The sequence below is a fragment of the Muntiacus reevesi genome, chromosome 7, assembly GCF_963930625.1.
Source record: "Muntiacus reevesi chromosome 7, mMunRee1.1, whole genome shotgun sequence".
NCBI lineage: Eukaryota > Metazoa > Chordata > Mammalia > Artiodactyla > Cervidae > Muntiacus > Muntiacus reevesi.
Window position 1 is genome coordinate 57829506 of NC_089255.1, and position 27319 is coordinate 57856824.

General features: G+C 35.3%; 1 protein-coding gene and 1 pseudogene across 8 annotated transcripts in view; one reads left to right on the top strand and one right to left on the bottom strand.

Annotated features, from left to right (window-relative positions):
* GABPB1 (GA binding protein transcription factor subunit beta 1) overlaps nt 1-27319 on the top strand; it is a 63099-nt gene that overhangs the window by 19018 nt on the left and 16762 nt on the right. For 5 of the 8 annotated variants that reach the window (XM_065940339.1, XM_065940338.1, XM_065940334.1 and 2 more), the window contains exons 2-6: nt 13320-13427; nt 18363-18530; nt 20116-20310; nt 22255-22402; nt 22750-22863. In XM_065940339.1, the coding sequence (XP_065796411.1) occupies nt 13320-13427; nt 18363-18530; nt 20116-20310; nt 22255-22402; nt 22750-22863 (733 nt within the window). Of the gene's footprint in view, nt 1-9873; nt 9898-13319; nt 13428-18362; nt 18531-20115; nt 20311-22254; nt 22403-22749; nt 22864-27319 lie in introns of those variants that run through there. The other 3 variants (XM_065940336.1, XM_065940335.1, XM_065940333.1) reach the window with 2 other exon arrangements.
* Nucleotides 8384-8616, bottom strand: LOC136172679 (mitochondrial import receptor subunit TOM6 homolog pseudogene; annotated as a pseudogene).

Sequence of the window (27319 nt, forward strand, 5' to 3'; positions counted from 1 at the left end):
CTAACAGATGACTTCTGAACAATATAAATCAAAAGATAGTGAAATAATATCTGAAATATGAAATGAAAAAAAAGGAAAAAGCTTGTCAACCTAGAATTTTATGCCCAGTGAATATATCTTTGAAGAATGATGGTGGAAATAAAGATATTTTAAACAAAAACAGATTGTTACCAACTTTGATTAAAGATAATTTAAACCAGCTTCATTCATTGGAAGTTTTTGTGATGATAGAAATATTCTTTGTGCTGTTCAGTATTGTAGTTATAAGTTACATAGGACTGGTGAACTCTTGAAATGTGGCTAGTATGATTGAGGAACTGAAATTTTCTAAAATTTTAAACTAAATTTTAATTTAACTGGTTACATGCACCTTAGTGCAGTCCTAAAGTATATACATCAGGTAGAATGAACCCCACATGGTCAAAATAAAAGGTATGAAGGGCTGAAAAAGAAAGTGATGTATATTTAGAAAATGAAAAGGAATAAGGACTGTATAGAACAGTAAAAATTATCTAATGGATTAAAAAACAAGACAGAAGCAGAATGGAAATGAATGGGATTCTAGATTCTGGGGTCCTTGTCTAGAAGGAGGGTAAATTTTAAAAAAAAGTGGAAAACTTTAAAGATATAAAAGGAAAGAGTATGATGAACCCCACATATTCATTATTAACTTCAACAGTGATCAACTCATGGCTAATCTGGTTCCACATACATTCCTCAATTTATAACAAATTTCAAGTATCACATCATTTAATCTGTAAATATATTGTTTTTAATCCTAAAATGTTATAAACTTAAACTAAATATTGTTGTCAGATCCAGACAGTTTCTTATTATCAATATTAATATCTTAATATCAATACACATTTAAGCAGTGTTTCAAATCTCCAAATGATCTTTTAATTTATTTTAAATTTAGGACAGTTTTAGCTTCACAGCAAAATTGAGGGGAAAATAAAAAGGTTTCTCATACACCATCTTCCTTCCCCATACATGTATAACCTCTGCCATTGCCAGTATCCCCCACCAGAGGTACATTGTTACAATTGAACATGCATTAACACATCATAATCACCCAAAGTCCATAGTTTACATTGTGGTTCATTCTTGCTTGTGTGCGTTCTATGGATTTGGAAAAATGTATAGTGACAAGTATTCATCATTAATGGTATCATGCAAGTAGTTTTTCAGTGCCCTAAAAAAGTGACTTTTAAAAATTTACATTTAGTTTCTTCAAACTGAATCCAAACAGAGTCCCCACATTGCGTTTGATTGATGTGTTGGTTGGGTCTTCTAAACTCTGTAGGTTTTGGGGGAAGGGGGAACTAAAGATTTTGATTAACTTTAGACTTTAATGCATGGTATGATATCTAGGGAACCACTAAAGAAAGAATATAACTTCCAAATCAGTAGATGAAATAGAATGTTAAAAAAAATCAATCTGAAAGAAGACAAGAAAGAACAGAAACTGAACAGAGAACAGTGGAAAGCATACAATAAGATGCTAGATTTAAACCTAGGTAGATAGTACTTAAAGGTAGAAATGTCCAAATGATCCCACAGGTATCATCCTAGCACACGGCACTATCAACCTGAAATATTTTCATAACTGGTATTCCTGTCTCAGTTCTTCCCACCCACTGTGTATTTCCCATATAATAACATGAGTTGTTCAGTCACTCAATTGTGTCTCTGTGACTCCATGGACTGCAACACGCCAGGCTTCCCTGTTCTTCGTTATCTCCTGGAGTTTGCTCAAACTCATGTGCATTGAGTTGATGATGCCATCCAGCCATCTCCTCCTCTGTTGACCCCTTCTCCTCCTCCCCTTTCCCAGCCACCAGTGTCTTTTCCACTGAGTTGAGTCTTTGCATCAGTCAAGTGGCCAAAGCATTGGCGCTTCAGCATCATTCCTTCCAATGAATATCCGGGGTTGATTTCCATTAGGATTGACTGGTTTCATCTCCTTGCTCTCCAGGGGTCTCTCAGGAGTCTTCTCCAGCACCACAGTTCGAATCCTTTGACTCTCAGCCTTCTTTATGGTCCAACTCTCACATCCGAACATGTGTAGTACTAATTCAGTCACATCACAACCCTTAAGTTTAAAACATTTTAACATTTTCCTAGTAAACTGAATACAATCCAGACTCCCTAGTAGTGCCTATAAGGCCCTACATGAAGTGGCCTATTCATACCTTTGTGATTGAATATCCTACTCTTCTACTTTTATCTCAGTGCCCTTATATTGGCTTGGCTAAAAAGTTCATTTGGGCTTTCATGTAACATCTTATAGAAAAACTTGAGCGAACTTTTTGGCCAACCCAGTGCTTGGCCTCTGTCTGAATCACCAGGAACAGTCAGAATTCTTAGCTTTAAGCACCAGAAACCACCTCTGGTGAATTTTATAGGAAAGGAATACATCACAGAAAGAAACTGCTATCGTTACTGTCATTGGAATCTGCTGCCGCTCTTGTCATAATGGATTCCATGTACTTCCTGCTTTTTTAATGGCACTACCATCTAAGTTAAATTCCAGCTTAGATACTTCTCTTTTGGAGAGGAGATCATATGACTGTATCCCAGTTGCAAGGAAAGCTGGGAAAGCAGTTATCTAGTTTCAGTAATAGGTGGAGGTTTCTGCCTTTCAAGACTGATGAGGAGAATTCCCTCGATGTTGAGTTGCTAAAAGATCATTTTATCCATCATGGTGCTTTTCTCTGGGATCCTTCCTTGCCTTGCCTCTTCCTTCATTTGTGTCTCTACTCAGATGTCACCTCCTCAAGGAGGCCTGACCTTAGACTTTTCTTAAATGGCAGTTCTCTGTCCCTAATCCGATACTCTCCATGTTCGTACCCTGCCTTATGTTTTCTTCATAGCAGTTATCACTACTACTACTTTAACTAGTTGATTGATTAACTAATTGACAGGCTCTCCCTTTACTACACAAGCTCTGTGGGGTTAGGGACTTGTCTGTTTTTGTTTGCCTTTCTTTTGGAAGATACTGTGTACTAAGTAAACGTTTGTTTAATGAACGAAGAGGAAGTGTACAGATTATGGCATAAATTGCTGATAAAAATGGAAAGGTAGAATTGTTGAGGAGTTAGCTCATTTAAGAAAAAACTTATTGGGGAAGAGGAATGTTTGAAATGGGTTGGTTGAAATCTGGGATTTGGAGAAAAGGGTCGTGACCATTGCAAATGGGAAATATCATGAGGTCTGGAATGAGGTGGGCTTGTATGGAATGAGGAAGAACTATTATATTCTGATGTCTGTTGGAGATTTTTAAGTGGGAGGTTAGAAAACTGGATGAAATGAATGTATGAGGTTGAAGTAGTTGATAAACAAACATACTGTAGGTTGAAATTTTGACTTGATTGCTACAGAGGAAAAGGTTGCTCATTTTTTCTTAATTAAAATAGTACTTTCACATAGCTTAGTACTGTGTTGCTGTAAAACAAAATTTGATTTATACCTTTTTTTTTTCAGATTCCACATATAAGTGATATCACATGATATTTGTCTTTTTCTGTCTGACTTACTTCACTCTAATCTCTGGGTCCATCCATGTTGTTGCATATGACATTATTTCACTCCTTTTTTATGACTGAATAATCTATTATGTGTGTATTGTTTCACATCATGGTTTTCTCTGGATGTGTGCCTAGGAATTATTGATATTTTTATTTTGACAGCATTTGATATATATTGTAGGGTAAAATCCGTAAGCTTTATGCTTATGTGTGTGCCTGCTCAGTCGGCTCAGTTGTGTTTGACTTGTGACTCCATGGATATAGCCTGCCTGGTTACTCTGTCCATGGATTACCCTGGCAGGAATATTGCAGTGGGTTGCCATTTTCTTCTCCAGGGGATCTCCCTGACCTGGGGACTGAGCCTGCGACTCCTGCATTGGCAGGCAGATTCTGTACTGCTGAGACACTTTATGTTTATGTATTAGGAAGCAATAGAGATACTAGCTTTCAGTTCAAAGAAGCAAAGCAAAAAAGCCTGACAGTGTTAAGTTGAATTATAAATGTCAGTATGAATTTATGATTTAAAATATTTATTTCTTATTTCTACCCAAATATATATTTCTTTCTTAGCTCTGTCCATTGAAAAGACCTAGAAAAAGTGTGTCCCTTTGGTAAAAATGAGTCCTGCTCTTGCTCCAGTTTTGGTCTTTAAGAAACTTCTACTTAGGATCCAGAGCTCCTCAAGATATGACTGATTCCAGGATTGTGGCGGGAAACATACATAGTGCAACTGGAACATGTTTTGTCAGAAGTGGGAAACCTTTCACAGACACAAAAGCCAACCTGAAGAAGCTCTTGTCCAAAATTGAGACAGATTGAAATGAAAAAGAATAAGGAGAGTAATGTATAGAAACAAACAAAAAAACCCCAGAGTAAATGGAAATGGCGTTTATACTTGTTCTTTACTCTGAAAATCAGTAAACATTTGAACTGCCTTTTTAGTAGAAACTATATTATAGTTAATGAGGAATGTCAGATAATAAATATAGAAAGAATTATAGAATTGGAAATCACAATTGGTTACAATCTGTTATGGAATAATTGACTTGGGCCAGGATCATTAATGGGGATGCTAAAAGTGTTAGTCAAAAGGTTCATTGATAATTGAATATTCATATGGTGTCAAATCAAATCCACAGAGTTCTTGTTGGTCTTGAAGTAATATGATGAAACTTGACACATACACAGTATCATTATGCTTTCTGTTGATGGATATTTAGTTTGCTTCCATGTCCTAGCTGTTGTAAATAATGCTGCCGTGAACATGGGGATGCTTGAATTTATTTAGAATAAAACTAATTTTGGAGAAGGAAATGGCAACCCACACCAGTATTCTTGCCTGGAAAATCCCATGGACAGAGGAGTCTGGCAGGCTACAGTCCCTGGGATTGCCAAGAGATGGACACGACTTAGCGACTAAACCACCACTAAAACTAATTTAGAGGTGTAACAACCAGATGTAGTGTTTGTCAGCTTTAAAGTACATTTGTTTTTAGAAGGGAGCAGGATGAAGCAAGATGGCCAACTTTTAATTTAGCATGTGGGTGATGGGCACATGGATAATTGTGTTTGTGTACATACACACACACACACACATATATATATATACACATATACATATACTTTTCTATATTTGAAAATTTTTGTAATAAAAACTTTTGAAATATTTTTCTGTTGATACTTAAATTGCTTGTAGTTTCTTATTCATTTTTTTCTTTTACAAAAAGTATTTCTATACACGTTCTCATACATGTTGCTCTCTTTGTACACATGCTGTAGAGTATACAAGGAAATAGGCTAGCTTCCTAGCAGTGAAATCTCTGAATCAGTGGGCAGGTGCTTCTTCAGCTGGACTAGATACTGATGAATTGTTCTTCAAAATGATTGTACTGATGAGAATTTTAGAGAAGGAGGTCATGAAATGTATGTCTTTTCTACTAGATGATGAATTCTTTGAGAGTAGAGACTCACATACTACATTTGTGTGTTTAGTCGCTAAGTTGTATCCGACTCTTTTCAACCCCATGGACTGTAGACTGCTAGACTTCTTTGTCCATGGCATTTTCCAGGCAAGAATACTAGAACGTGTTGCCATTTGCTAACTCCAGGGGACCTTCCCAACCCAGGGATAGAAACTGAGCCTGTTGTGTTTCCTGTCTTGGCGGAAGCCCCCCAGAGACTCACATATAGAAATATTTAAATTGAATGATTGTATTTTAGGGAGATTGCCTGGCAGCAGGCTGGAGAAACCACAGCTAGGTCAGCTAAGAGGCTATTGTGATGTTTAAAGTATGAAGCTATGAGTGTACAGGAGTAGAGGTAGTGGAGAGGAAGAAAGGCAATAGAAATCTTGGAAAGAAAAGATCAAAGTGTATGCATTCTTATTGTTGGATATTGATGCTTCACTCTTATGCCTTAAAACAGCCAGCAGTTGGTTGGTTTCACTTTATAGTAAACAGGTAAGTCATGCTTTCTTGGTTAATTCAAAACTGTGTACTGGTCCAGGTCTAATAGAGTTCTAGCCTCATCTCCATTCTATGCTCATACTCATTTTCAAGCCTCAGTCTCTTTCTGGGATAAATACATGTGATTTAAAAAGAGACTAGTGGTTGAATGAGGTAAAGGGACAGTGAATTGCAAAGATGAAGTAGAGTCCAAAGTAGAATCTATGGATGCTTCATCTCCAAATCAGTTTGTGAAGTCTTACAAGGACCAAGGCTATATCTTCCTATAGTTTTTAGAAGGAAAGTCTATCCAGTCTCATAATGGAAAATTCATCGCATGCAGTTTTTCTAAAAGAATGCCATATATATATATTTAAACCTATACATGTTTATATATGTGTTTATTTTTTCCAGTTTTATTAAGATATAATTGATATACTGCATTGTAGAAATTTCAAGGTGAACAGCATAATGATTTGACTTACATATATCATGATTACCACAGTAAATTTAGTGAACGTCCACCGTCTCATATAAATACAAAATTTTGTGGTGAAAACTCTTAGGATTTATTCCCTTAACAACTTTTATATATAACATACAGCAGTGTTGGAGAAGGAAATGGCAACCCAGTCCAATATTCTTGCTTGGAGAATCCCATGGACACAGGAGCCTGGTGTCTACAGTCTTCTTGGATCGCAAGAGTTGGACACGACTGAGCGACTAAGCACACACAGCAGTGTTGATTATATTAATCGTGTTGCACATTACACCCCAGTACTTACTTACAACTTCTTATAACTGGAAGTTTGTATCTTTTTATTATTTTCATCCAACCCCGCTCTCCTCACCCCTACCTCCTGTTACAACAAATCTGTATCCTTGAGTTTGTTTTTGAAGTATAATTGACCTACAACACTATGGTAGAATGTTGTGTATAGATGCCCAAAGGTGAGGAGAAGAGCTATTAATATATTCTGCATTTTTTGGTCTCTATTTGAATAGAAAACTGTTACACCTTTAAAGGTCAGAGCCTTGAGAATGGGCTATCCTGTATATTTTTCTTTTTTTTGCTACGTTGTAAGGCATGTGGGACCTTAGTTCCCTGACTAGGGATCGAACCCATGCCACTTGCAGTGGAAGTGCAGAGTCCTAACCACTGGACTGCCAGAGAAGTCCCTATCAGCAGTATTCTTAACTTGTAGCAAAAGCAATAGAATACAAGGTAAGGTTAAGGTAAAGGAAACGGATCCAATATGGAATCAGATTTGTTTTCCTCTATTACTGTATCTTTTATTTATGACTGTGGGTGGGAAATGGGCTGGGCAAAATCTGTATTTAAGCTCCATGGTGGTTGTGTGGAATTTTATTATACTCTTGTGTCTGTTTTTATATACACTCAAAATTATCCATAAAAAAGTAAAAAAATATAAAGACTACAATATTGCTTTATGATATATATTAATTTATTGTTTGTAGTAAGGCATTTCAGTGTTTTCCTATTTTAAATAACACTACTATATATACATTGATATTTCAAATAGTTTTCTTGTGATTTCTATGAGTGGAATTACTAGGTCAAAGTGTGAAAATTTAAAAAGCTTTAGATGTACATATAGTGTTAAATTTCTTGATGAAAAACTAGAAGAATTTTATTGGGTTTATAACTGTACTCATTGAGCATGTGGGTGACATTGCAAATTTTATTCTAAAATTTTGAGTGAGACAGTTTATTATTAAGTGTATTATAGTAGGCTTACATTTTCTAAGTGTTTTAATTCATTTTCTTTTTTGAGTGTTAATAACAGTTCACGGAACTAATACTTCAGTTTTATGGAGAGTTTTCATGTCCAGTAAATGCTGTAATTCTCACAATAGCTTTTTGAACTATGAATTCAGTTCAGTTCAGTCGCTCAGTGGTTTCCGCCTCTTTGCGACCCAAGGGACTGCAGCTCGCCGGGCTTCCCTGTCCATCACCAACTCCGGAGCTTGCTCAAACTCAATGTCCATCAAGTCGGTGATGCCATCCAACCATCTCATCCTCTGTCATCCCCTTCTCCTCCTGCCTTCAATCTTTGCAAGCATCAGGGTCTTTTCTTTTTTTGTGTACACGCTTTATTTGTTAAAATACCATTAGATTATTCCTCAGGATAAGAGCAAAGATCATCCCCTGCGGAAACTTAGGATCTGTGTACAGCATTAAACAGAACAGAAGACAGCACTAACTGAAGCCTGCATGCTGACCAGAGAAGGGTGTCATGAGCGGACTCAGCAAAGAAAGGAAGTCTGTCCAGGAAGGGAGGTGCCATCTGAATCAAACTCCAGTCGCCATCAGGGCAAGTCTTGTGACAGTCATGGATTGGAGGCTGTTTTTGGAAGGATCGAGGACAGCACAGGGGTTCTATGTGTCTTCACAGCTAGACCTCAGGCTGAGGTACCATTAGGTCAATGTCACTCAAATTTCTGACCAGCCACACTCTTGCAGCAAAGAGTCCCAAATTGAGAATCAAGTTCCTCTGGAAATCATTCCTGTCGGTGCCAAAGCGGTAGACACCCTGGAGCCAGTCTCCCACATTGTCTGGAATTTGGGGAGCTTCATTTGCTGAGCCCACAGCGGTCACGCCGACCCCACTGAAAGCCATAGCAGCACCTCCGCTCTCCGTAAGAACTCTTGAGTTAAGTTCAGTCGCTCAGTCGTGTCCGACTCTTTGCTACCCCATGGACTACAGCACGCCAGGCTTCCCTGTCCATCACTTTCAAACTCATGTCAGTTGAGTCGGTGATACCATCCAACCATCTCATTCTCTGTCGTCCCCTTCTCCTCCTGCCTTCAATCTTTCCCAGCATCAGGGTCTTTTCAAATGTCAGTTCTTTGCATCAGGTGGCCAAAGTATTGGAGTTTCAGCTTCAGCATCAGTTCTTCCAATGAATATTCCTGACTGATTTCCTTTAGGATGGACTGGTTGGATCTCCTTGCAGTCCAAGGGACTCGTAAGAGTCTTCTCTGCATCACAGTTCAAAAGCATCAATTCTTTGGTTCTCAGCCTTCTTTATGGTCCAATTCTCACATTCACACATGACTACTGGAAAAACCATAGCTTTGACTAGACAGACTTTTGTTGGCAAAGTAATGTCTCAGGTTTTTACTATGCTGTCTAGGTTGTTCATAGCTTTTCCTCCAAGGAGCAAGCATCTTTTAATTTCATGGCTGCAGTCACCATCTGCAGTGATTTTGGGAGGCTGGGAAAATAGTCTGTCACAGTTTCCATTGTTTCCCCATCTATTTGCCATGAAGTGATGGGACTAGATGCCATGATCTTAGTTTTCTGAATGTTGAGTTTTAAGCCAGCTTTTTCACTCTCCTCTTTCACTTTCATCAAGAGGCTCTTTAGTTTCTCTTTGCTTTCTGCCAAATGGGTGGTGTCATCTGCATATCTGAGGTTATTGATATTTCTCCCAGCAATCTTGATTCCAGCTTGTGCTTCATCCAGCTTGGCATTTCACATGATGTACCCTGCATATGCGTTAAATAAGCAGGGTGACAATATACAGTCTTGACGTACTCCTTTCCCAATTTGGAACCAGTCTGTTGTTCCATGTCTGGTTATAAACTGTTATTTCTTGACCTGTATACAGGTTTCTCAGGTGGCAGGTAAGGTGGTCTGACATCTATCCTGTCTCTTGAAGAATATTTCAGTTTGTTGTGATACATGCAGTCAAAGGCTTTAGTGTAGTCAATGAAGCAGAAATAGATGTTTTTCTGAAATTCTCTTGCTTTTTCTATAATCCAGTGGATGTTGGCAATTTGATCTCTGGTTCCTGTGCCTTTTCTAAATCCAGCTTGAACATCTGGAAGTTCTTGGTTCACGTACTGTTGAAATCTGACTTGTGGAATTTTGAGCTTTACTTTGCTAACGTGTGAGGTGAGTGCAATTGTGTGGTAGCTTGAATATTCTTTGCCATCGCCTTTCTTTGGGTTTGGAATGAAAACTGATCTTTTCCAGTCCTGTGGCTACTGCTGAGCTATGAATTACAGAAATTCTAAACAAAAGAGACTTTTTTCAAATTAATTGCTTGTAGTAATTTCTGTTACCACTAGATGGCCCTCTCAGCAGGTACTTTTGAACAAAAGTAGCTAGTTTATAGACATTTTGAAGTTGCTGTATAGATCTTAACATACATTTTAATTGGAGTTTAAAAATGGTTTATATCAGATTATGATAAGCTGTTTTAGAATTAGTAAATAAATTCAAGAGGAAGTTTTTTGCAGTGGGTTTTGTTTTGTTTACTTCTCAAGAAGAGAGTTTTAAACTAAATGGCATTCAGTACCATATACATAATATATTTTCAGTAAATATTTTAAACCTTCATTAAAATTTAATGACTTGAATTAAGCTTCTCCATTTGCTTGTGGGAAAGATGTTTGTCACTTTGTCAAAGCAAAAAAGCAATCTTTTCTGCTAAGTCTTTAAGTGATTTTATATAACTCTTTATCTCTGAGGATTTAATATATAGATAATGAAATAAGTAAACTGATGCTTGATGTGGAGCTATGGTCCCCTTGGTCAATTTTGTTGTCCTAACAGAATTGAGTTCCTCTAAGGGTCGGAATTATTCTACTGTGGTGTTCATGGTTCCTGTTTGAGAAGTTGGAGTGAAATTGCTATATTTTAGTATTTTTATCATCTTAACTTTTACTATCTTGACAAAAAAATTAGAGCAGCTTTGATTTTGGTCTTACTTGATCTCACATGTATGTTCTTCTGTTGATTTTTCAATATTATTCATTAGTTTTGCTTTTATAATAAATATTTTGTTTTGCCCACTCTCCTAGCCTGAAATGAAAGCTATGGTTAATATTATCTGTACAATTTAAAAATCATTGTATTTCCCTAATTTCAAGATAAAGGGAAGTAGAAGGAAAGCAGTTTATAATAATATGTGTATTTCAATATGTAAGTACTGGAGCAGATTATACTAGGTGAAGCAGAAGGTAGTGAAATGCTTATACCTGTACATAGAATCACTATGAATGTGATAACTGTGAAAGCTGGTTACAATATAGTATTATGTTGGCGATTCAGGTACCCAAGTGGTATTGGCATTGGTGACATCATTTTCCAAAATGGTGAAAAACTCTTAAAGTTCTGAATGAAAGAGATAAATTGTTGCATTCTAGAAAATTTGGGATACATTAATATTGTGGGAAAATACATTTTGTTTACTTATTAGTTATTTCTAGTTTTAGATATATTCAGTGGGACCTTTGAAAGTCAACCAACATGTGACAGTTTTTTGTATACTGGATTATTCCCTGCATTGCTGGACCTCTAGTATCCCTGACACTTGCCCTTTAAATGCAGGTTAAGTGTTCATCCCATCCTTCCTCCCAAGTTATCCCTACAATGCCTCCATATATCCAAAGGATCCATCAGGCAGAATGTGTGCTGAGTGAATACAAATTGATTTATTACTATGTAAGACATATTTTAAAATGCATATTTGGGAGAAAGATTTATTTCATGTAAAAGCAGCTTAATATGAAATTTTGGTCATCCATTACTATCTTTGTTAGTTAGTATGGCCGGTTTAGATTTTGCTGTGCTTCTGTAGAACATGGGTCTTTCTTTTTTACCTTATCCTGCCTTTAGTGTAGGACATTATTATTGTAGATTCTTTGCCTAGTGAGTATGATGTTAATTCACATCCAGCTGGTACATATTCCCTAGGAAAAATTCTTCATTGAAGAACAATAACCTCTTTTGATTTTAGTATTTTTAGTGGGATAAAGGAATATTTTGGGTTCCAGTGACTACAGCAAGTTATGAATAAGAGAAGGGGAGGAAAAAGGAAAGAATATCAGAAATTAAAGGGTGAAAATGTTGTGTCACAAAAAGGCATATAAAACCCCCCACATAAAATCCACAAGAGCATATGATTGTTTTTCTTATTCCTCACATAGGTTATATTATAAACTATTTGTATTCTTACAAATTGAACAGCTATAAGAAATTCTTTCCTGTCTAGTGACAAATGCCTGTTTTGGACATAAGCATCTCACCTAGTCATTGTGTGAACCTTCCAGTATTAACATCTATTCCTGGTTACTTTTTCTGTTTGGTATTTCTATGTTATGAAATCTAAAAAATAGAATAATTTAAGCACAAACATGTTCTTTCTGGGACATTTTTTAATCAGCCCTTTTAGATTTCCTAACACCTCTGTGTGATTCATTCTGTTCCTTTCTGGTATAAATAACCTCTCCGATCTCTGTCAACATCCTTCTCACACATATATATATATGCCTTTCCCCTCTTCCTAGATAATATTTGTTCATAGCAGACTGGGATACACTAATCAACCTGACACTCCTTTCTTATACTTTATTTCCCCTCAACTCAAAGAGTATTCACTCTTTGAGACCAATTCATACGCCAGGCATGTTTCTTGTGTAAATTTAAGGTGCTGTCTATCTTCCCTTCCACACAACCTTCAAATTCTCCCTGTTGCCTTTCCTGTGGATACATACAACATCATTGAACAGTCTTTCTGGATTTGGGAACTTTCTTCTCCTTTGGATTTGAGCATTTCTGATACTTTAAAATCTTTCTTTCCCTACATATTCCTGTTATGCTTTTTCCCCAACAGATATTTCAGTATTTTTTATTCAAGACAATACACATACCCACTTACTCCCTAGATTGTGACATTAGTTTTTTCCAGATACCTTGTATATCTTGTATTCAGGATTTCAGGTACAGGGCATACTTACTTTATAGATGCTTAGTGAGACATACTCTATTGATAATACTATTAGACTCTCTTTTCCTTATTTTCATTAAATGTAAATTGTGCCTTTTCTGAATGCAAATGCCTGTACAAGGATTGAACATACTTATTTTCAAATTCTGAGCACATTTACTGTTACAAAAGAGAGTTATGATAGATTTATTTTAAATTTTTACCAGTTAAAGAGGGTAATGTATTTACTTCTATTTATATTTGTGAGATAATTTTGTTGCTGCAGCTCCTCCAGTGAAAACAGTTTGTTGCTACTTTTAAATTCTAGACAAGCTTTCTCTGCCTCTTACCTCTTCTTTTTTTCTTGCCAGCTATGTTCGGAGAATTCAAACTAATTTTATTACCCTAGGTAAAAGTTTAATAAAAATCTGCTTCCAAAGTTCAAATAAAAATTACTTTTGTGTGATCTGTAGTTTCAGATTAACTGTATCACAACCTTTTAAAGAGATAATTGAGAAATGGCTTATTATAAAGATAGAAGAGGAAAGAAGTCATGTCATAATATATAAATGGAGATGTTAAATTCATCTGTGTTTTTGTTTAGATGTCCCTGGTAGATTTGGGAAAGAAGCTTTTAGAAGCGGCACGAGCAGGTCAAGATGATGAAGTTCGTATTTTGATGGCTAATGGAGCTCCTTTTACTACAGACTGGGTAAAGGATGATTTTAATGTTGTGGTTTTTTTTTTTTCTTTCTTCTTGTTCTCACTTTTTGCTTTTCCAGTTAAAAGTTTAGTCAGTATTATGTTTATAAATGGTGAAAAGTAATTTTTTCTTTGCAAATTTGTTTGCAGTTTTAGAATTATAGCTAGCTTTTTAAAGAGAATGGTTCATATAGTTTTTTAAAAAAAATATTGGACAACCTTATCCAAATGTTCTGTCCAACCATGGATTTTTCCTTAAATTATGGATTTCAGTAATGTAGGATGAATGTAAAATGTAGCTGCTTGAGATTTAATTTAAAGACCTTATAAATAGCACAGGTAGAATTTATAATTCAGAAAAAACAAATTTGGTGTTGTTATAATTGATTCTAAAAAGTAAAAATGTTTGCATTTCAATTGATACTTCTGAAACTATTACAAACATGACCCAGAAGGAAGAAAGGAATGGGAAGGAGTTCTTAGTAACTATAGAAGGCAATTGTGAAGAAGATAAAAACCATAACTTTTCAATTCTGCAGGTAAATCAAAAGGGATGGTCTTGGTAGTATGGAGGATTAAGAATCTGGATTAATTCTCCCACTGGTAACAACTAAAAATTCCAGAGTTTTGATTTTGTTGTTTTTAGCTTACCTGTTCCATGTTCTTTTTTATATTTTATTCGGAACAAATTTTTTTATTATGGAAAATTTCAAACACGTTAACCCCTGCATACCCTTCTATAATTATCAAATCAAATGAGTCTTGTTTTCTCTATAGTCCCACTTTCTTTCTTTATTTTGTGTTATTTTAAAGTAAATTTCAGGAACTATTTTGTTTCATCCATAGATTTCAGCACCTGTCTTTAAAAGATAAATATTTTTTGACTGAATATTAAAAAAAAAATTGTTAGTGCACTAATGAGTTAGACAGGGATTATCAACCTGAAAAACCAAGCGAAGGCCAGAGCCAGAGAAATTTCAATCTTAGAACATTTTCCGACTCAGTACATTTATTTGCCTATTGGTTTTCCCACCTCCCTGGCATAGGTGACTTTAGAGGAAGACCTGAGACTGCTCACAGAGAGAAGTCTTATAGAGATCCTTTCCCCATAATACTGGAATCCCAGAGAGATGTACCTTCATGGTAAGGGTAAACCAGAAATACCCCCTCCTTCCTCCTGCCTGCCCTTGCCCCTGTTGTTGGATACTGCAAGACAAATGAACCAGCCTGATCCAAGTATCAAATGGAGAGAGGAAAATTTTTGTTGATATAAATTTGGAGTCATATATTTGTGGCCTTAACTCACAAATACTTATGTATTCTGCAAAACCATGAAGTGAAAAATGAATTTAAGGTGGTCTTTGGACTAGAAGTTTCCCCAGGTTTCCGACATGAGCAAGTGAATATTCTTTCTGGAGGAACTTACTTCATCCCAGGCTTTATATCCACAAATGAAATTCCATGGAAAATGAATGGTCAAAAATAATTGAAGACACAGGGACACAAAGCAACTTGGATAATAACCCACTGGAACAACTGATAGCATTAAGCAGACTTATGAGGACTGTAGGCAAGATTTTAATAACAGATGAGGAGCAGCTGAAGAGAGAATTAGTAAATTGAAAGGTAGAAAAAAAAATCATCCACAGTGCAGCACAGAGAAAAATAGAAAATATGAAAGATGTCAGGAGTCATGAAGGCTAGTGTGTGAGAAAGTCTAACATATATCTGATCATAAATCTACAAGGAGAGTAAGAATATAATTATTTTTAAAAGATAATGGCTTAGATTTTCCAAGACTGGTGGAAGATGGTAGCTTACAGATTCTAGTAACCCAGCAAACCTCCAGCAGGATTAATAAAAGCAATCAGTACACATCTAGACACATCATAGTGATCCTGTAGTACATCAAGACAAAAAAAAGCCTCAAAACATCAGTGAGGGATCACCTCACGCCTGTTAGAATGGCTGTCATCAAAAAAGTCTACGCATAGCAAATGCTGGCAAGAATGTGGAGAAAAGGAGATTCTTGTGCGCTGTTGATGGGGATGTAAACTGGTGCAGCCACTATGGAAAATGGTGTGGAAACTCCACAGAGAATTAAAAATAGCACTATCATATGATCTAGCAGTTCCACTCCTGGGTATCTTATCTGGAAAAAATGAAAACTCTCAATTTGAAGAGCTGCATGCACCCCAATGTTCATAGCAGTGCTATTTATAATAGCCAAGATACAAAAGAAATCAGATTGTCTACCAACACAAAAATGGATAAAGATGTGGAATATTACTCAGCTATAAAAGAGAATGAAATTCTGCCATTTGTAGCAATTTAAGTCAGAGAAAGACAAATACTGTCTGATCCCACTTGTTTGTGGAATCTAAAAAATAAACAAATGTATATAGCAGAACAGAAACTGGACTCACAGATATAGAAAACAAACTAGTGGGGAGAGAGAATCCAGGAGGGACAAAATAGGATATAGGATTAAGAGATACAGACTACTATGTATAAAATAGATATGCAACAAAGATATATTGTATAGCACAGGGAACTGTAGTCATTATTTTATAATAACTTTTTTTTCTTTTTTTAATAATAACTTTTAATGAAGTATAATTTATAGAAATACTGAATCATATGCTATATATCTGAAACTAATATAATACTGTATATCAATTATAGGTCAATTAAAAAAATAAACCTTGAAAAAACAAAAAAAAACCTTAAGAAAAATTAATGTCAACAATACATAGAAATTCCCATGACAGTAATGACAAAGATAGGGCAAATGGCTTGATATGGTACTTTACTAAAGCAAAAGTTTAAATGACCAATAAACATGAAAAGATGCTCAGCTACATTAATATTGGGCAAATGCAAAGTAAAATCATGAAATACTATTGCATATTCACCAGATTAGCAAAAACAAAATTAAGAAGTCTGGCAGTACCAGCTATTGGTGAGGAGATTCGTATATTGATACAAACATTTTGGAGGACAATTTGACAGTACCTTGTAAGTCTGAATATGTACCTGTCCTAAGGAATAGCTATTGAACTTCAAAGAATATTCCCAAAGGAAACTCTTGTTTATATACTTGAGACATGTATAAGACTATTTTTAATAGCAGCATTTTTCATAACAACAAAAAACTGGAAATTTTAATGTTCAGCAATAGATTGGTTAAATTAATTGTGGCTTATTCACTTGGTAGAAAGTTACAAAGCAGAGAAAATTAGTGAACCACACTTAAATTCTTCAACATGGGTGAATCTTATGGTGTTAAGCAAAAGAAGGCAAGTCTCAGGGAAATACATCAAATGTGATTCTATTTAAATAAAGCTCAGCAGGCAAAACCAAAGTGTATTACTTAGAGATATATAGTAATAAAAAAAAAAAAGGCAAAGTAAAACAATGTTTACTCCAACTTCAGGGATTGAGGGAAGGGTTTTTTAGGGAATGGCATGTAGGAAGATTTTAAATCTTGGTAATGTTTTATTTCTAGACTGTGATGGTGTTTACCTAATTTTTTCCCTTCAAACTACATATATGTGTGAATATATATATGTGTTTTTTGTATCATGAACCAAAAAGGTAAGATCTCAAGAAGAAAAAATAAAATAAACCTTATATCATATTAAGTAGAGCTCATGGGTGCTAAATGGGCTGATGAGATACTTATTAAATATTAGAATTTAAGAGTATAGAAAGGGCCAGTTTAAGAAACAGAATATGGAGAAAGAAAGGACTCTTTAAGAATCTTCTTTGATCTGCTGGAATGACCATCCCTTAAAAATAAAAGGCTTTTAATAGTAATGAAATAAGTATTCCAAGGGTAAGTGATTTCCGTTTTTACCATGTAGTAAGAGCACATGCCTCGCTTTGTATTATGACTCTTGCTGTGTGACTTCAGGCATATCAATAACCTTTGTGCTTAGTTTCTTTTACTCCCAAATGAGGATAGTAATAGTACCTATGTTATAAGGAGATTGAATGAGATAATAAGTGTAAAGGCCTTAGAGTAGTGCTTGCTATGGAAACAAAAGCCTTAGTTACTATTATTACTGTAGTGGTCTTAGCAAATCATGTGTTCTAGTGAACTCTCTTGGTTCTTTAAAATGAATGCCTTGATAATCATAGGGTTGTAGGGACTTTCTGTGCTTCTAAATGCTTAGGCTATAATATAATTCTAATTATCATCTATTAAAAATATACCTCTGATAAGGCTCTTCTTCACATATTAGTATGTATTTCCCCTGTATGAATGTTGTGTTAATGTACTGACTGGGCCACATGGAATCAATTTCAGAAGAACTGGGCTCTGTTTTGGTTCTTTTTTAAAAAAATTTTATCGGCACAAATAGTTGATTGACAATGTTGTGGTAGTTTCTGCTGTGAATTTTGGATCTGTCTTAACTCACCTTTGGCAGTGCATCTCAGATCAGATTTTTCCCTTGAAAAATGACTGTATGAACTCCTTTAAAAAGATTACTGAGGTGCTTTAATTCCTGTGAAACAGTTTAATGTAAAAATATACACTAACATTTAATTGATATATGAGTTTCATAGCTGAAAAGAAGTTTTGTATGAGTAATATAGGGAAAACATCCTAGTACTCAAAAATTTCTCAAACTCTAATTGCTGATGAAATTAATTTTGTTTAGACTAGTTATCTGATAAAAAAACAAAGCACGTTTGAATTAAATGAAATATTGACTTTTCTTCCTTGCTGAGAAACGAATGGGACTTCTTGAAGTTTCCTTTGAAGAGACTGTGATCAGCAAAAATTACTCCTTTTCAGTTTTGAGTTACTATTGTTAACATTTGGTAATAAGATAATCTGTTTGCTCTGTGGACACAATATATAAAATAGAAGGTAGAAAAAGAAGTATATTTAAAAATGACTATACATGTGGATTTTTTTTTTTTTCTTGTGGTGTAGCTGGGAACTTCTCCACTTCATCTGGCAGCACAGTATGGACATTATTCCACCACAGAAGTACTACTCCGAGCTGGTGTAAGTAGAGATGCCAGAACCAAAGTGGACCGAACGCCATTGCATATGGCTGCCTCTGAGGGCCATGCCAGCATAGTGGAAGTTTTGCTTAAGGTATGTGTTCTCTTTTTGTACCTTGCTTTTGAAAGTCAGCCCACAAAGGTTTATAAAACCATAGTGGTTTTGTAAGAGGGAGAAGGGAACTAGTTTTGTTACTGGCCAGGGTCCTTGGATTCCTTAATCAATAGAAATTAGTAAGAGACCAGACAAGAAATTCAGGCAGGGCTTGTGCTTCAGCATGAGGGAGTAAAAATAGGGAATAGGTTCTCTTGATCATTCTCTGAGGAGGGAGAAGCTGGTCCCTTAAATAGGGTGAGGGTAGGGGCCAGTCCAGCCATTAGGTAGGAGGGGTTGCTTGAGTGGTCTGCCCTCCCCCTTGGTAGAGCTGTGTATAGTACCCAGGTTTTGCTCCCAACACCTCAGAAGTGGCAGTTGGGATTTTGGTGTTTTTGTATTTAATGTTCATAATTTGCCCCAATTGCACATGCAGTTATTTTTAGTCCCTATAGTTTCTTTGTATTCTGTAGCTAGAGGAGTTATTTGTCCAGGTGTAGGCACTGCAGCAAAGGGTCTCAGGTCCCAGCCTGTCTCAGTTTCATTGAATGTCTGCCTTTTCTACCCCCGTTATCTCACTTTTTGTGTGAGATTTATTTATTTAAATAAAATTTAATTTATTCATTTAAATGAAAATTATCTTAAAGTTAAGTCAGACAGTTGATTTCTTAGATCTTAGTCTTTGCTATGGTCAGCGACCCATAACTTTGTCTTACTCAACACATTTTAAATGTACATTGAAGGGAATGTTAGTTTGGATAATTAACAAACAAGCAAACAAATAATATGGACAGGGCTTTTTCTTTAATTATCTAAATGCCAGAGAGAAAATTCTGAAACAGAGAGTGTTAGATGTAGATATTCTTAATCCTTTTTATTCTAGCCTCTAGATCAACTTATCTAAAAAACATAAGAGTGTAAGCCATAAATACGAATCACATGTAACTCTAGATTTTCTCTTAGCTACATTTAAAAAGTAAAAAAGTTTTTCATACTATATTTTATTTAACTCAGTATATGTAAAAATTATTTCAGTATGAATCAGTATAAAATTATTACTGAGATGTTTCGCATCCTTTTTTTGGTGTGATGTCTTTGAATTCCTGTGTATTTATGCACACAGTGTCTGTTTTCAGACTACATATGTCTAGTGACTACCATTATGAATAGTGTACCTCTAGAAAGATCCCTATTAATTCATTATATTGCACTGGTTTTGAAAGCAAAGGATATTTTTGTGTAAATAAGGGGCTGGTGGGTTTTGGAGGAAGCCATATAGTTTTCTTTCACTCCTTATGCCATTTTAGTCCTTTGTGCTCATGACTGGGTGACTGAAAAAATAATTGCTGTATTCCTGAGAAATTAGAAAGAAGGCAATCGGGAAAGCCTTCCCAAATAGGAAACTGACTAAATTAACAGATGTATGGTGATTCTGGGAACAGGTAGATTATTCAGCACATAGAAATAAGAGTTAATCATGTTAGTAGCAAATTCTTGGTTTAAAGCACAGTGGTTAATATTTTCATATCAGGACTTTTTTATATTTCATATTTTAGAATATTCTTATTTTGAAATATTTTTATAGCATGGTGCTGATGTTAATGCAAAGGACATGTTGAAGATGACAGCTTTACATTGGGCCACGGAACACAATCATCAAGAGGTGGTGGAACTTTTAATCAAATACGGTGCTGATGTACACACGCAAAGTAAATTTTGTAAAACGGCGTTTGATATTTCAATAGACAATGGAAATGAAGATTTAGCAGAGATACTACAGGTGACTTTCGGCTTTAACTTAAGAAAATAAAATAGAATATAAAAAAGAAAATAATAAAGATCTCTGTCATATGGATGATTTAACTATTTAGCTTATAGGTTTTATTTATTTATTTATTTTTTAATTGAAGGATAGTTGCTTTACAGAATTTTGTTGTTTTCTCTCAAACCTCAACATGAATCAACCATAGGTATATACATACTTCCCCTCCCTTTTGAACCTCCCTCCCATCTCCCTCCTCATCCCATCCCTCTCGGTTGATACAGAGCCCCTGTTTGAGTTTCCTGAGCTGTACTGCAAATTCCTGTTGGCTAGCTATTTTACGTATGGTAATGTAAGTTTCCATGTTACTCTTTCCACACATCTCACCCTCTCTTCCCCTCTCCCCATGTCCATAAGTCTATTCTCTATGTCTGTTTCTCTATTGCTGCCCTGTAAATAAATTCTTCAGAACCATTTTTTTAGATTCCATATATGTGTGTTAGAATACGATATTTATCTTTCTCTTTCTGACTCACTTCACTCTTGTAATAGGTTCTAGGTTCATCCATCTCATCAGAACTGACTCAGATGTGTTCCTTTTTATGGCTGAGTGATATTCCATTGTGTATATGTACCACAGCTTATTTATCTATTCATCTGTCGATGGCCATCTAGCTTGCTTCCATGTTCTATCTTTTGAAAATAGTGCTGCAGTGAACAATGGGATAGATGTGTCTTTTTCGACCCTGGTTTCCTCAGGGTATTATTTAGCTTATAGTTTTTCATTTTGGACGTTATTTTGGACAGACCTATTCCTCTTTCACTTCCTTTTTGTTCATTACTGTTTATTTTCCTAATTATAAGACCATAGTCTTTGCATGTAACATTAGAAGATTAGATAAAGTGATGACTTTCGGTGTTTTTAAGGTTCTAAATTTCCCTTCTAGACATTTTATTTTATTAATTATTTTATTGAATGTTTGGATACCATATCATTTTTCAACTCTGTTGTCATCCCACTGAAGTTTTTTTTAAGTAATAATAATAATGTCCCCTTGGTGAGTAATAGTAGTCTGTATCATTCTGATTGGTTTCTTTTTTCACCATCCTCAAAAAAGTCTGTTTATGAACACAGTTATTTATGGCTTTTGGACAAGTTTTCCTAATAACCAGCATTACTTCTCTTTTCTTTAGCTAGACAACATTGATGTAAATTATCTTCTTTACTTATTGCTTCTTGTTCTTCTTCCCAGTAGAACTCTTCTATAAGACCATATGAGTCTATTGACGTTCAGCTAGTTACTTAAAATATGTTGTATATTCAGGGAAATAAACACATGCTGTGCTTCTTTCAATTTTTTTTTCTTCTAACTGCAGTTTGGGGCCTAGAATTGGGGATGGAGAACAATTGGGAAGGAAGTGCTTTATATAGGTAGTGTTATATATTGCCAAACATAGTAGAGAACATAATTTTGATTTAAGTAATTTATTTTCTCTAACTACAGGGCAGCAGAATATCTTTCAATTGTAATACATATATATATTATATATATATATATATATATTTTTTTTTTTTTTCTTTCCCCTCTGCACAGCTTGCAAGATCTTAGTTCCCTAGCCAAGAGTTGAACCTACACCGTTAGCATTGAAAGCACAGAGTCCTGAGCACTGGCCCACCAGGGAATTCCCTCAACCGTGTCCTGTAAAAGTCTCTCAGATACTAATTTCTCCTCACAGGGGATTTGGCTGCTTTACCTAATCAGGAAACTTAGGATATAAATCCATACCTATGATTTACTTCTATGCTTCCAATAGACCATAAACAAAGCTTCCCATTTGTACTATATAATTCTTCTTAGATTACAGAATGTTCCTTTATATTTGTGTTTGTATGATATTAAAAGTCTGTGCTGTATGTTCTGGTTGTAATTCTGAAAAATGCTCTGGTAATTTGTCGCCTAGATTGCTATGCAGAACCAAATCAACACAAACCCAGAGAGTCCCGACACTGTGACGATACATGCTGCAACACCGCAGTTTATCATTGGACCTGGAGGGGTGGTGAACCTAACAGGTCTGGTATCTTCAGAAAATTCATCCAAGGCAACAGGTATTGAGATGCATATAGGATAGCTGTTGGGATTTTATGCTTTAGTAGGTATACATCCTTTTAAGAAAGGACTGTTGGAGAATAAGGGTAAGATTATATTAACCATCTTGCTTTTCTTTCTTATAATTGGCAAAAATCAAATTTTTATGAGAAAAATAAAGAAAGGTGATATTGCAAAACATACTACAATATGACCTTTCGAAAGCTAATGCTATCCAAGCTTGTTTTCACAAAGCTAATATTATCTAAGCTTCATTTAATAGTTGAATAAAGTAAAGTAGTTTGTCAGAAAAATGCACTAGATTAAATTCCTTAAAGATTCAAACCTGTTTTCTCCTTTCTTGTAGATGAAACGGGTGTATCTGCTGTTCAGTTTGGAAACTCCTCTACATCAGTATTAGCTACATTAGCTGCCTTAGCTGAAGCATCTGCTCCATTGTCCAATTCTTCTGAAACTCCAGGTTAGAAAAATAAGTCAAAATGTGTACATCAGAAGTTGGAGATTCAAATATTGACAAAGGCCAGGAAGAACATTTAAAAGACGAAAGGGGATAGGGTTGAGTTTATGGGCATCTGAGAAGTCAGGCAGGGTGAGGCTGCCCATCCTATTCAGCTCTAGCTAATTTTATTAAGATGCTCAGTCATGTTGCCAGGTTCTATTTTTTTCATGGGAAGCTGAAAATCTGGGTTTTAAAAGGATATAAAATTTTGGCAATCAATTAAAATTAATTAAAATTAGAAACAAACTTGTATGGTTCACGGGAAACATCTGTTTACCCAATTTAACTTTGTTTTACTAGTCTGTGACTTTGTGTAAAAAGTAGATATATATATGAACTTGCTGTCTTTCTCATAACTTTTAATTTTTGGCAGTTCTATTAGAATGACGTAAAATCTTAATGACTGACAAAACTAGGAAATAGCATAACAACAACCACCGTTATAGGGTAACCTAGGGTTAAATGATTACAGACAATATTAATAGCCAGTTTAGATAAGGTTTACCTTATATTATAAAGTTTACCTTATCATATTCGGTTGGCCAAAAAGTTCATTTGGGTTTTCCACAAGCTGTTATGGGAAAACTCAAAAGAACTTTCTAGCCAACCCAGTACTTAACCAAACTAGTTCTTGCTGTAATTATGTAAGTGAAATTTTTTTTTTTTATTAGAGAATTAAAAAAACTCCACAAAATTATTTTTCTTACTGTAGTTTAAGCCACTATATTTGGACAGTACTTATGAAAGTTAGGAATAATTTGTTGTTATTCATTATTTAAATTAATGTTTTTTAAAAATGTGACCAATAATAACAACAACAAGTTCCCTGCATGTTTACTGTGTGTGCTTTAAGTTTAGTTCAGTTTAGTTTGGTGTGTGCTTTGCACTGTGGCAAACATTTTACTTACCATCTCATTTAATCTTCACCAAAAAGATTGAAGGTATATATTACTGAATTTGTGTCTTTAAGGTGATGATTGGAGGATGTGTTTTTTAGGGGAGGGAGTGCCTATCTCTCTCCTTTCTCTCTCTCTCCTTCTCTACCTCCTTCCCTTCTCTTCTCTCCACACCTCCACCCCCAACTAGTGATAGTAAACGTTTCTTCATTCTCCAGCTGCTTTAGCATTGTAATAGCATTGTAATCAGTGTTTGAATCTAAACCTTTGTATTTGGGAATCTGAAGACTTTTCTGAATCCCTTTTGCCCATTAGTAGCTATGTGCATCATCCTATTGACATGTGGCTTTTATGACCTATGCCAAAGGATCTCTTCAGAACGTTTGTAATTGCAAAAGCATATCAAAGAAAGTTAATTTCATTGGTGGGTTTCTGTTTGATTAAATTTGTAAATTTTTTTGCCTTTATTAAAGTACATATCGCTGTAAATGAATCCTTTCTTCAAAGTCAGCTGGAAGTTTTGGCATTTAGACGTTTGGCTCCATGAATTGGTCATAACTTTTCTTCAACCTTTGAAAATGTTATGTGTGGTCTAGTCTGAGAGAATTGGTAACAGTAGTTGACTTTTATTGCATGTGACTTACAATCTTCTGTGAACACAATAATTTTTCATTTCACTGCTACATCATACTGGGATCTTTCTGAAGATATTTTAAGAGTTTGAATTAAGTTTAAGTTCAGGTGAGTGCATTGACACCAGTGTAAACAACTCAGCTGAGGTGTGTAATCACATAAAAAAATATCTTCTCATAGGTTGGTTTGCAAATGCTCAGTCAAGTTATTTCTCTGCCTCTTGACTGTCTAGTTTCTGTTGATATCAGTTACCAGACTCATCCTAATTTAGAAATGTTGTATGATATTCCGGGGACATCTCAGGATCTGGGAAATTAATTAATACTTCCATTTATATATGATGAAATTGAGGTTTTGTGAAGGTTAAATAGTTTTGCACAAAGTAGCATGGCTGTTTAGTGATGAAAGGAAGTTCATGCTCAAGGTCTGACTTATTCCTAAGTTGTGTGTCTGTGACTACTAAATACACTGTTTCCTCTCTGCAGTTTCTTCAGGTTATAATTTGGTTTGTGATAAGAATAAATATTTGTAATTATCACTACTTTTACTTCTGAGGTATATCTGTTGAAACAGTCTGTTGAAATAAATGTCTTCCTTTTTGCCCTTTTCAAATGGCTGAAGAACAAATATAAGAACCCTCAGTACGCTAATTGGTACTGCTCAGATTCTTTCCTTTTCCTGGTGCTAAGTAGTACAGTAAACATGTGTTCTGATACTGTATAACCAGACTGTAGCAGCAAGTGAACTGCATTTGAAATGGAGGCTAGCTGGCATATATGGTCCTATATATAGAAAATTGGTGCTTATGATAGTCTAGGAAACCATGCTGTTTCCTTTGAACTATGGCTTTAAAACATTCTTTCATGATTATGTTAGAAGCATCTTTGATGTATGAAACAAATCTTAATGTTACTTGAATGGGAGCATCATAAAGGAAATCAGTCTAGTATAACGCTTTCACTGTGAAACCCAGTGATATCTCCATCTTCTTGATGTTACAAGCAAATATAACTTTGGATTGCCAATGTTTGATTAGAGTCTGTTACTAAATTACTTTCTTACTAGTATTTTTATGTAAATATTTCCAGTTTTGTTCTTTCCTCATAAACTTAATTTTGCTAAGCATTTAACTTATTTGATTAAATTTTTAATCTCCATGCATAATTTTCATAACTCTTTGTCTAGTAGAAGTACAAAAATATAATTCGATAAGTCTCATTACACCCTAATGAGTTTGGTGCTAATGTTCATTTTTATTAAATTGGTTTTTTGAGAATTTTTGTTTCAGTTCCTGAGTCCATAGGCCTATGCTAATTTTCACAGTTTTATTAAATAATTACTAGCTCTGTCTTGGTAAAGGTGAGGCCAGAAAAAGATGGTGAAGCAATTGGGTAAGTCATAAATTTAATTTGGCATCTGCCTGTAATGCAGGAGACCTGGGTTCGATCCCTGGGTTGGGAAGATCCCCTGGAGAAGGGAACGGTTACCCACTCCAGTATTCTTGCCTGGAGAATCCCACAGAGAGAGGAACCTGGTGGGCTACAGAGCACAGGGTTGCAAAGAGTCAGGCACAACTAAGCGATGAACACTTTCACTTTCGATGGTTAATATGTACAGGGTTCTTGCTATGAGCTTGTCGTTGCGCTGGGTGCTTTACTTGCATTATTTGCATTATGTCATTTTGTTGTCACAATAGTCATCTGAATTAATATACTGTCATTGACCATGAGGCTTAGTTTTCAGCTTCAAATTTTCAGAAATATTTTACTACATCTTGAGTTAATATAAGGGGCTACTCACTCAGCAAACTCATAAGAAAGTGATACATCAATCAAAATGCTAAGTTATTTATCTTTAATTTCTTCTTAAGGGAGGATACAACTGTCTTTTGATACATGAAATTAGCTCATTTTGGAAATAAATCAGTGAAAAATTTTCTAGCCTTTAAAAGTATCAGGGCTTCCCTGGGGGCTCAGTGGTAAAGAAATTGTCTGCCAAGCAGGATATGAGAGTTCAATCTCTGGGATGGGAAGATCAACTGGAGAAGGAAATGGCAACCCACTCCAGTATTCTTGCCTGGGAAGTCCCATGGACAGAGGAGCCTGGTGGGCTACAGTCCATGGGGTCGCAAAAAGAGTTGGAAATGACTTGGCGACTAAACAACAACCAAAAGTATGCATCCACAGTTTACAAAATACTTGTTTAAAACATCCTTTATAGGAACTTCTTTGGTGGTCCAGTGGTTAAGACTCTGCCCTTCTAATGCAGGGGACGTGAGTTTGGTCCTTGGTTGGGGAGTTAAGATCCCATGTGCCCTGTGGGGGGTTCAAAAAAAATTTTTTTAAATAAAAAAATAAGTAACACATCCTTCGTAATGTTGGAATGTAATAATTCAGGAGAAATATCAAGCAGCTCAAATATTAATATAATAGTTGTCATTTTCTGTTATTAAAACTAGTAGAAATTTTGCTTGGAAATAGTTGGAAATGATCTTGTTAATTTATGTACCCAATGATTAGAAGGTGTTATTCCTTTAAATATTCTGTGATTCAAGTTTTCTACTAATTTAAACTCCTCTCAGTTATGTAGTTTGAATTAATATGATAATATCATAAGAGCAACTTTCTTAAATTTTGTGTGAATCAGAGTCACCTTCTCAATAATTCATTTGCCCCAGTTCTTTCCCAGTTGATTCTGATTCAGTAGGGTTAGGTTGAGGCCCTGATATCTATATTTTTAATGTGTTCTCAAAAGTGACTCTGATGGCACACCAAAATTTAACAATTTGGCACAAATTTTAGAAGATCTATTTCTTACTACTACTAAGTTGGATATAATAACTATCTAAAGATTGTGAGTGTACTACAGCAAAGATGTGCTTAAATAAT